Here is a 10,530-nt window from a genome sequence, read left to right as displayed (position 1 = left end):
CACTTGGAAACAAATTAGAAGATAGAAGGCAAACAAAACAGTTATATCTATGCAATTAGGTTCTTAAGCAGATGATGCAGCATCGTCAAAGTCCTAGACATAGCTAGAAGCTGCTGTCTTTCAGTGCTGCCTGTGTAGCAACAAAAACTCTTCTTGGACAACATTTCCAGAATAAGAGTCAGGAATACAGGTTCTATGATTCAACTCCTATGCTAACGTTAAATTCCTGCTACAGTTTTCCCTTCACTGTGTTTGTATATGAGCTCTGGAGTACACCATATCTCTGTTCTGCCTTTGTCCAAACATATGGATAACAAAGAAGTTGTGTCTAGAGTGACAGTGGGCCGTGGCAGTGGGTTAAGAGAAGAAAATACTGGGTAAGAGTGCTAATCTACATCAGAACCCAAAGTAATGGATTGATAGCTAATCTTGATGTGTATAAGTCACTAGACCTGTATCCTCCTGAAGGAGAATTGTCTGATGGCTGTGGAAGATAAGTTGACTGTGACACAGCCTCTTCGGTCTGGCATGTGGCACTTTGCACTGCAAAATCCTCCTCCAAGAAAGGTGCTCCCAAGTGCTCCCATCAAGCAGCTGATACAACTCACTGCTTGGCTGTGAGGAGGCTTTGAATCAAGGCCTTCAGAAACAAGAAAAATGTTCAAAAAGCCTCAGTGTTTTGGTTAAGTCCCATTAAACTGCTATTTCCATGTATTGTTTTCCTGTTGCAGCTGGCAAAATATTTCTATGTGAAAAGAAGTGTTTCTTCCAACCTCCCTGCACAGCTTTGTAGCCCAAAGCCTGACATTGTACATGTTTTCACAGTGGTAAGTGATAACTTCACAAGCAGAGACTCAAAGTATTGCTGCAAAAATCAGACAGGAAGACTCAGGGGAGATAAGACTGTATGTTAAACTGGGTGAAATAATGCTGAACGGGGTTCAGGGATGGTTTGGTGGAAGGCATTGGTCTGCCTGTGGTGCCAGGGTTTTGCCAGAGCATCTCGTCTCTGCTGGGAAATCTCTTGTAAAGGGTAGAAGCTAGCAGGATTGCTTCCCTGGCTCTCTGGAGATCAACTCTGTGTCTTTGGCATCCTTCTGCTTCTCAAAGTCCTTGCTGTGCAGGTGGTTATAACGTGGGATCTCTGTGTTACAGCATGTAGGTTTCGCTGGAATTGCAGGCTGTGTGAGGTGGCTGGGACAGGCACTGCAGAGTGAGACAGAACAATAACTCCGATAGGAACCGGGCTGTGGGAACACAAGGCTGAATGACCTCCTAGGGCCCTTGGGGCTATTCTTGTGCTCTTATGGGCATTCGTATCATGCAGACCCTTTCATAAACTCAGCGTGCTCTCAATTCACTGGTTATTTTACTTCCACTGCGAATGCTAAAAAGTCTTTCCAGAGACTGCCTTCTTTTGCTGTTAAACGATTTAATATTGAGCAGAAGCTGCCCACATTTAGACTATTGCTGTGTTCTCGCTGATGTGGCTTCCCCAGGCTTTGTTCCCACTTTATATGCTTATAAAATGTAGTCATATCTCTGTGGTCCCCTGGTCTTATTAAAGGAGTGTTCCAAGCTGTTACGGTCACTCCACCTGAGAAAGACAAGAGCTGTGGTGTGAAACCTGTTGTTCCATCCAGAACACTGTCATGCCAGTAATAGCTACACTGGCAGCAGTGGTTTGGGGCGATACAAGCTGCTTTTGCACTGTTTCCTGCCACTCCTTTGCTACAGGGGTTTTCCCATTATAGATCAAGTCTCTAAGCATAAACATACTATGGAAAAAGGGGCTCCAATTACACCGACAGCTCCTTGGATTGTAACGCCCTGTCCTTTTGCAGTCAGCTGAGTATTTTATGCTGTAGTTTCATCTATTTTTACTTACAAAGGCATCTTTCAGTGTGAGGCTGTATTTTTAGTGTGTGAATAACACAGGTAGAATACCATGCACTGTTGGCTGGGTTTTTTTAGGTAATACAAAGTTTGGTTTATTATACACAGCCCTCATGCTTCTAGTTTTTGTGTCTTTGCAGCAGGGTGGAAGTTGAGGGGGTGCTGCATGCTGTGACAGTTGGGCAGGGAACACGTGGGACGAGATTGGCACCCGTGGGGAGCTGGGAGGCACTGTGGCCCTTGCATATTTGCCAGAATTCTGGGAAACATTATCATTAGTTAAGCAATACTGATATTTAAGCACTCATCTTTGTTTCAGAGCCCTGCTGAATAGGGGCAGTTTAGATAGGGCTCCTATTTCAAGCTGTCAGCTGCTACAGGAAGCTAAGACATAAATTTTAATGATTTTTTCAGCCCTCAGGGTTGCAAAGGCAAGAATATGATTTTCCAAGAGAATATCAGGCCCACTCTGCAGGGAAGGGCTGGGTTAGGGGTGGGCAGCAGCACAGGGTCTCTGGAGTCTTGATTTCAGCATCTATGGGATGGGTCTCTGTCTATATTTAAATTTCAGGAAGGCTGTTGGATAAAACCAGATTTCTGAGAGAATCTTTGAGCAAACACGTCTGATGCTGGACAAGCACAGCCACTGTTGCTACCTTACCATTATCACATCGAGCTGAGCTGAGGTCCCAGCTGGCTACTGCTGCATACGTATACGTCTCCTTAACCCTGCTCCTTTCCCAGGAAAGAGCCAGCTCAGAAAGAAGATCCGTTGCTCCAGGGTATCAGGTACCTCAGCCCTCCCTCCTCCAACACAGCAAAGCAGTCTCCTGCAATCCAGTTAATGGCAGCCAACATGCTCTGTGTTAATCTGTGCGTGAGTTGTGTGTTGGATGCTGGCCAGAGTGTTCGATACGTCACATAAGAAGGCTTTTTCATGCCGTTCTTTTGTTCCTTTTTATCCCTCAATTTTGAGGCCAGCAGCGGTGCAGGTTATACTTGGGGCATTTTTGTGATCAGCACCTTGCAGAGGTGTACTTGCCTCTGTCTTTTCTTGAAGGCAACAAGATCTCAACAGTTTTTTCTCACTTCTGTGTTTTAAACATGCCACATACTCAGTTGTTAATCTACAAATTGTTATTTGTTGGGGAGAATTTGTGTTTGGGCTGGTAGAATTTCTTGGCTGCAGGAAACTTCTATTACTAAAACTTCTTTTGTTTCAAATCATAACACAAAAGGCCAACATTTGTATATGGTTTATTGAGATGAAATGGTATCACACAAGCACATGGAAGAAAGTTGAGCATTATGGCATCAATACCATAATGTTGCAACAAGAAGTTGATGTTGAAATGAATTTATAAATATATTGGAACTAGTTGAAATGTTTTCCTTGAACCTTATGTGTTGGTTTTCTTAATATACGGAGATAAAATTGACATGTTCCTGCAAAACACTTCATTCTGGAAAAACTATTTCCTGTCAGCAAACCCACTTAATTTTTTTTTTTTAACCAGACTACTCGTACCTTGGGGAAATGCAAACGCCGCTTGCCTTAGCCCTGAGCTGTGGCTCTCCTTGTTAATCGTAAAATCATCATAGAATCACAGAATGGTTTGGGTGTGAAGGGACCTTACAGATTATCTAGTTCCAACCCCCTGTCATGGGCAGGGACAAAGTCCAAAATGATGGAGGGAATTGAATAGGTAGAACTAACCCATGGTTGTAAGTATGACAGTGTGTAGTTCCCCCACTTGGCTACCGTATGAAAATGACTGGCCAACTTCGACTCTGGAAAAGCTGCAGTGGGAATTCAGCAGGAGCTGTTCCTGTTTCAGCAGTGCTTTCATCACTGTCTGTTACGTGGGTAACCTGGTCCAGAAATTATGCTCTCACTCTCACCCCAAAGTCGTGGGTTTCCTTGAACAAAGCCCAACAAAGAAAAAGGAAGAACCTCCTTAAGAGAGAAGAAAGGGGAGGAGAAATCGTCGCTCTCTGGCTGTAGCAACCCCACCTCCCGGTTATTTCATCTTCCTTACAAGGCTAAAGCCAGAAGCTTTCCTCTGTGCCTGGGTGCCTTAAAAGCAGGAGAGCAAGCCCCAAGGATCCCAGTGGAGTGCAGCCAGGATGCAGGGCTGACACAGATGGGGAAGGAGGCACTGGCGTGAGCCCTGCAGAGAGCACAGCAGAGGAGGCTAGTGCTCTCCAGAGAAGTGTGACAGTAACCTATGAATCCTAAACCAGGTATTCAGTGATGCAGATCTTCTAAAGAAACGTGAAACCAAACCCAAAAAGAAATCACTGAGGGGGAAAAAGTGCAACATGAGAGGTAAATATATTTTTCCTTGGGATAAACAGAAATGACTGGCTTTATTTTGTTTGAAAATCGTCATTGTAAGTAGGTGTCTGAAATTGCAGACTGAAAAAATGCATTTACTAGCATCTGAATAAAGACTGGTCTGACTCTGACTTTGAAATCAGCACTGGGTTAAAAACTCAGATGAATTGAGGTGACTGAAGAAATTTTCAAGTTGCTCTTTTTAAAGCTTTGTAAAAATCTACTTTTCTGTTTTGCTCTCTCTGCTACTCCTAGGGGTTTTCAAGAAGCAGTATGCATGTTGCTTTGGGGAAAAAGAGTGGCAGAACCAAAACCTAAACTGAGAATGTAATAAACTGTCTCTATTGAAACATCCCAAATGCTCCCATACCCCTGTTTTTGCAATAGTGCCATTTCTTCAGAAAGATCCATGACCTACTGAGCTGGAATGTCTGTTGACATCTGGTTGAGGTAACAGTAGCCGGTATTTGGGATTCTTTTTTTTTTTTTTTCCAGTTTAATTGAAACAAGCTGAGATTGTCTACACATTCTATGAATTGTTTCCGCGCTCTGACCATGTAGTCTCTTTGACGGATAATTCTAGAACTGCCAAATCTGAACTGGAAAAGAGGAAACACCTCCAGACTTCAGAACTGCAGCCCTTCCATGCTGCAGCTCTGACCATGCTGACAGGATTCTAGAAGGGAAGTCAGAGAGGCCAAAAGATGAAAGACTTTGCCCCTTGTCTGTCAGATGGACCGGTACAAGTGTGTTACTACTGACTTTAGTGTAACTGTATTCTTGGGCTTCTGAGTTACATCTTTGCTGTGATGCTAGAGGACTTACAGGTGCTTTTATTCACCAGGTAAAATGAAAAACTGGCCTGTGGAGAAGAGCTGCTGGGAGTTGTGACAAACTACGAGATTGAGGGACTGCTCATCAAAGGCACTGGCTCAGCCTTCCAGCCAGCGCGTGCAGAGGTGTGGGTTCAGCAGCTGAGGATGGAAGTGCTGCGCCGTTCCTCAGTCTTTGCTGCAGAAGTGATGGAGGTTTTTGACAGGTCTCCCACGGACAAGGAGCTTGTGTCCCAAGCCAAGGCTCTCTGCAGAGACTACATAAACTCAAGGCTGATTCGGGCGGGTGTCAGCTGGAGCAAACCCGAGTACAACGTCCCAGTGCCTGGGGGTAAGCTGGCCGAGGTGTCCACCATCCTGCTGAGACTAGGTGAGTCCCTGCCGGTACTGGGGGGGGAACTGAAACTTTGTGGAGCAATTTGCACCAGACTAAGGTTTCTGGAAGAGGCTTTTCAAGTGACGATATAGAGGGTTTTCTTTTCTTTTCTGCTTGGGGCATTTAGTTTTGGTTTTCGTGGTCTTCCCTAAACAGCTCTTTTGCTTGGGTTTCCTCAGTCCCTTGGAGCACTGCTCAGCACAGGGTTTCTGCAGAGCTGCTTTTTTCTGAGGACTTACAACAACTCAAAATCATGATGTGGTCCAAGAAAGCCCAACAGCAAACTAATTCTGTCTGCACAGGACTCCAGCTGTGAAACAGTTCTCACAGTACTTCCAGCAGTCTTTCTCAGCTGGGCATTTTAGGTGGTCTTGCAGTGTTTTCTCCAGACCTGAGTGACTTTGCTGCCATGATGCAATCCAGCAACCGAGCCTGGCATCTAGTAGGGCAGTGCTGCCTCTAGATCTGGGCTTCGGCACTAGCTCACACAGCTGCAAGGACCTTTAATTTGGAGGAAGCTGGCTTCCAAAATATGCATTGGAGATTTTATGAAAGCTGCTTTTGGATGACAGTGTGTTTTTAATCTTCTTTCATCTATCCTAATCATTCCACAAGACCTGAGTTTCTTGCTTTTTGCTGGAGCAGGGAGGAGTTTGGCTGATGTTGCCTGTCATATGGTGCCATTTGGTGCCCCCCTCATGGCACAGCAACTGCGGGGGCTGCAGGGAGAGCAGTCTGAAGGTCATGCCTGAAGGCTGTGATTTGAAGACATGCTCTAGAGCTGTGTATGTACCAGGAGCACCCTCTAATGCTGTCAGTTGCCTGGCCTTTTGTTTTGTGTTACAGCATCCTGTGTGCTCAGGTCTAGCTGCTTGTCTTTTGGGATCCCAGCACCCTCATTCTTGCAGGTTGCTTCCAACATCCCTATTTGCATGCAGGCTGGTGTTTTAGTTCACATCTGGCTTGGAAACTACCACCAGCTTTTGCATCTGATTTAATTACGCCAGAGTTCAAATAAGTCTGGTGAAATAACCTTTAACTGGGCCTGGCAAACTCAGGACCAGGGCTGGTCTCCCCAGTTTCTCCCATTTCTACCTCTGTTTGAGTTCTTTTTAAGGCATAGCTGTCTTTCTTTTAATTGACTTTTTTTTTTTAATTTGTTCTTTTTCACTTTTTCTTTCCTATGCTGAATTCTGTTTTTGTTTCCAGTTGTTGTTTGATCTTTGGGTGATTTTTTTCCTGCTGTTCTTCTGTCAATCTCGCTGCTTCTTTGTCCTCCCTTTCTGCATGGGTTGAGGGTTGAGATTTATTTGCTTTCAACCAGATCTTCTGTGGGTGGCCAGGAACATGTTGAAGGGCAAGCAGGTGGCACACTGGATCTGAAGGCGTCTCCTGGGTGACTCTCCTGTTACTTATCTATGTCCAGATGGAAAGATTTGGCTGATAGTCCTTGGAACTTGGCGGCTTCTCTGAGTAAATCTGTTTGGAGAGCGCCATGTGGTACCTTTGCAACAAGAAGGGTGAGCAGTTCCTCCTCATTAGGATGAAGAGTTTTTTCTGTCCTGTTTCTTCAGGAACTCCACTTGTCATATGGCCCATCCCTTTCTTTTCCCCTTTGCTGCTCTCACCAGCACAAGGCTGAGTGGTATCCAGCCACCTGCCAGGAATGGTAGTCCTTAGCCACTTCCTAAGCAGTGCAACAAGCCAGGCCATTTTTTTCTGCTGTAATAGTGCTGAGAAGCCTGTGGAGATGAGAAGTTGGAGTATTTGTTAGCTGCCTTAGATGTAGAGAGTCCAGTGAACTGACTGATGGGCCAGCAGGGGTGCTGGGCACAGGCAATGCAGTTGCAGTCTTGGGGAGCAAGAGCCCATCAGCTCAGTGAGGCTTAGCAGATAATTAGTGCAATTAATGAGTCAGAAGTGGTAAAACCTAATGATGTGGCAAAATGAGGCACCCCAGACCAAACTGCTGTGTGTGTCAGAGCTCTGGTTTATCTGAACTTGTATTTCCTCTGGCCAAGGCCCAGGGAAGCCGTTTGACCACTGCAATGAGCTTCTGCGCATGGGAACTGTCACTGCTCCCCTGCTGACTTCTCCTTAATCACTGGAGGGAGGAGAAGCCCCAGAATTGCTCTAAATGTTGCAAAGTCAGACATCTGAACAAGGGCACTGAAGATCAGCACCAATGTAACGTGCTGCAGGAGAGGTCCTGGGACTGCTGCTGGGACAGGGAATGCTTTCCCTCCGCAGATGCTCCTGTCTGCCCTGTGCCTTGCTGTAGGGTGGGGCATGTGTGCTTCCAAACAGACCCTGATCTCATCTGGGGCCTCCAGGCACTGCCTATTAGAAGCTGTAACTATGGCAGGCTACCAAGTGCTGATCCCAGCCTCCCGTGCCTCCCTCACAGCTAACTAGGGCTATCCCCATTTCCTTACATTTACCGGGAAGCCTTTGTGCTGCCTGTGAGGAGAAAACAGCTGTTGAGTAGTGCAGCTAAGGTTTCTTCTTATCGGGGCTGACCATGTGTTGGCAGGATTTCCTCTTGCCATTAGACTGGGACAATCCCATACTCAGAAAGAGCCAGGAGAGCTCAGCTGTGGAATTCTGTAGAGCTGGGTTTTGACTGTGCTGAGTGCCAGTTAAATGAATTAAGGACCAGCTAATGACTCTGGAACAAGCTCCTGATTGCGGTGGCATCTTCCATTTTAGCTCCCATATAAATGAAATTTTGAGGAGGATCAGTTGCCCTCTGGCTGGGACAAGTCACCTGGATCTTGCAGTGGGAGGTAAAGCTGTTGGGATAGCTCTTCCTCTTCCCAGAGCACCCTTTGCGGAAGAGCACAGTGTGTCCTAAATCTAAGCCGTAGGACTCTCTGTGCACAAAGGACCTTGATCTTATGTGATGTGTCGTGTCATGCTCCTACAGCAGCCATGAAACCATCATTAAATATCCATGATCCCCTACAGAGAGCGAAATTCCTTGGTTGTTTTGCTACAGAGGAAAAGCTTTACTGTTATTTCCCAAGCTCCATTGATCAGTCCTGTGGGAGGAGGTTCTCTGTTTGTCCTTAGTAATTCCATCTTGGTCTTCAAGCTGGCCTGACACCTCCAGCCATTTCCCAGCTGGGAAAAAAACACTCTGGAGGTGAAAGCATATGTCTCTGTGTGTCAGGAACCTTGCTCCTGAGGAGTCAGGCATACAAATGAACATCACTTTAACCTTTTGGAGGAGAGAAAGAACTCCAGATCAGTGCTCTGCCTGTGTGAGTGTAAAACAGCTGAACTGAGAGTCTGTTTGCTCACTTAATGTTGTGCAGCTCTGGGTGGATCCTTGGCTTTCATCAGCCTCCAGCATTCTTGAGTTGCTCTCATGTGCTTTCAGGCGTTTTTGTACATGCCTGATGGGGTGCTGGGAAAGGGCGTATCTCTCAGAAGCTTACATGGATGTGCATGCCTCTTTCTCACTTCTGAAATAAAATGAGATGGCTTTGCTTATCTGGAGACTGTCTCCTGTGTTGAAGGAAAGCCAGGCAGCCAGCCTGGGAACAGCATTTCAGGGATTACTGCAGCTACACCACTGACACAGGGCCATGGGCTGTCCCCACTCTGTTCAGAAGTGCCAGGCACGGGGCATATTGGGAAAGGAGGGTGCAGGTGCTAGGGAATTGCATCTAAACGACCCTAAGCACTCTGCTGTCTGCTTAAACTCGGGTGGAGCTGTGGTTCAGTCTGTTTGGCTGAAGGGATCTGTGGGGTGGCCCCAACTGTAGCTCCTACACGGTGAGAGCATGCCTTGGTGTTGTGTGTGCTGACTCCTGGCTGTTTGTTCCCAGGGGATGAGCTGGAATACATTCGCCCCAATGTCTACCGGAATATCGCCCGCCAACTGAACATCTCGCTGCACTCAGAGACGGTGGTGACAGACGCCTTCCTGGCAGTGGCTGCCCAGATTTTCACTGCAGGTAATGTGCCTGGACACATACACAGACAGGGCTGGGTGGAAAAGGACAGGATGGAGCCACCTGTCTCGGAGAAGGCATGTTTCTGGGATAGCCTGCAAGGTGGAGCCTGGTTTCTGAAAGGGCTGTGGGCAGTTTGGCAGTGTGCCCTGCTTTAATGATTTAATGAGAGCTCCTCTCAGCTCTGTTCTGGCAGGGAAATGCCCTGTGTTGTTATATCCTCCCAGCAGGTTCTGGCTCATTCTAGAAGGCACCTCCTGCCCTTCCTCGATAGGAGGTGGTGTTACCTCATTGCATGGGTAGGTCACTCATTCCAAACTCCTTTGCTCACCATTGGCAACTGCAGAAGGTTCATTGCATGGGAGTCTCCCTTGTTCCAGCTCATGCTGCTGATGCTGGGAGCCAGAACCAACTCATCACAAGGAAGTTCCTCTCCTCCTGGCTTCCTTTCCCACAGCAATAGCCAGAGCTGCGATGGAGTCTGATGTTCCTCCTTTCTCATATTGGTAGAGTCTTGGCCCTGAAGGCTGTTCCAGACGGGCAGGTGCTTTGAACTTTCTCCCTGCTTAGATGTGAGTGTTCTGCTGCTGCTGTCAGACTGGTTCCAGCAGTGATGGTCAAAAGCAAAGATATGCCCTGTGCTGTGTTCCTGCAAGGGAACCTCAGCCTCCCCTGGAAACAGTCCCTGCCAGTGACTGGAAATGCAGCCTGTGGGAACTGAGGGAAGAGAAGCCTTTTACACAGACATTTGTATCAGGCAGGTCCTGACATTGTCCTAGGTTTTCTACAATGTCTTGTGTTGTCTGTGGAAGGACAGTAGATCTTAGAGACTGGAAACAAAACCAAAAAAAAAAAAAAAGGAAAACCAACCAAAGACAGCAACTTGCATAGCAGTGTGAAAGCACTGGAACCAGTGACAATGACCTGCCAAGTGTCACAGGACGCAGTGACTCTTGTCACACTGGGAATAGTTACTACAGTATAGAAGTCCAGGCTTCTGTTGTACTTTCAAACAAGCTTCCTCACTTAAACCCTTTTTCTCTTCACAATCAGCTATGCTTCTTTTTGCAGAACCACTGACACCCTGGAGAAGCCTTGAAATGGAGAAGGTGTGAAGTGTGTTGTGGT

General features: G+C 46.6%; 1 protein-coding gene across 3 annotated transcripts in view; it reads left to right on the top strand.

Annotated features, from left to right (window-relative positions):
• The first annotated feature begins 3,932 nt into the window (after window positions 1-3,932).
• BOK (BCL2 family apoptosis regulator BOK) overlaps window positions 3,933-10,530 on the top strand; it is a 33,747-nt gene continuing 27,149 nt past the window's right edge. For all 3 annotated transcript variants that reach the window (XM_027897690.1, XM_027897691.1, XM_027897689.1), the window contains exons 1-3: window positions 3,933-4,225; window positions 5,079-5,437; window positions 9,277-9,405. In XM_027897690.1, the coding sequence (XP_027753491.1) occupies window positions 5,215-5,437; window positions 9,277-9,405 (352 nt within the window). In that variant the 5' untranslated portion in view covers window positions 3,933-4,225; window positions 5,079-5,214. The remainder of the gene's footprint in view (window positions 4,226-5,078; window positions 5,438-9,276; window positions 9,406-10,530) is intronic.

The sequence above is a fragment of the Empidonax traillii genome, unplaced genomic scaffold (genome assembly GCF_003031625.1).
Source record: "Empidonax traillii isolate 1590-97213 ecotype Southwest subspecies unplaced genomic scaffold, ASM303162v1 scaffold554:size495636, whole genome shotgun sequence".
Lineage (NCBI taxonomy): Eukaryota > Metazoa > Chordata > Aves > Passeriformes > Tyrannidae > Empidonax > Empidonax traillii.
This window is presented reverse-complemented; position numbering and strand designations above follow the sequence as displayed.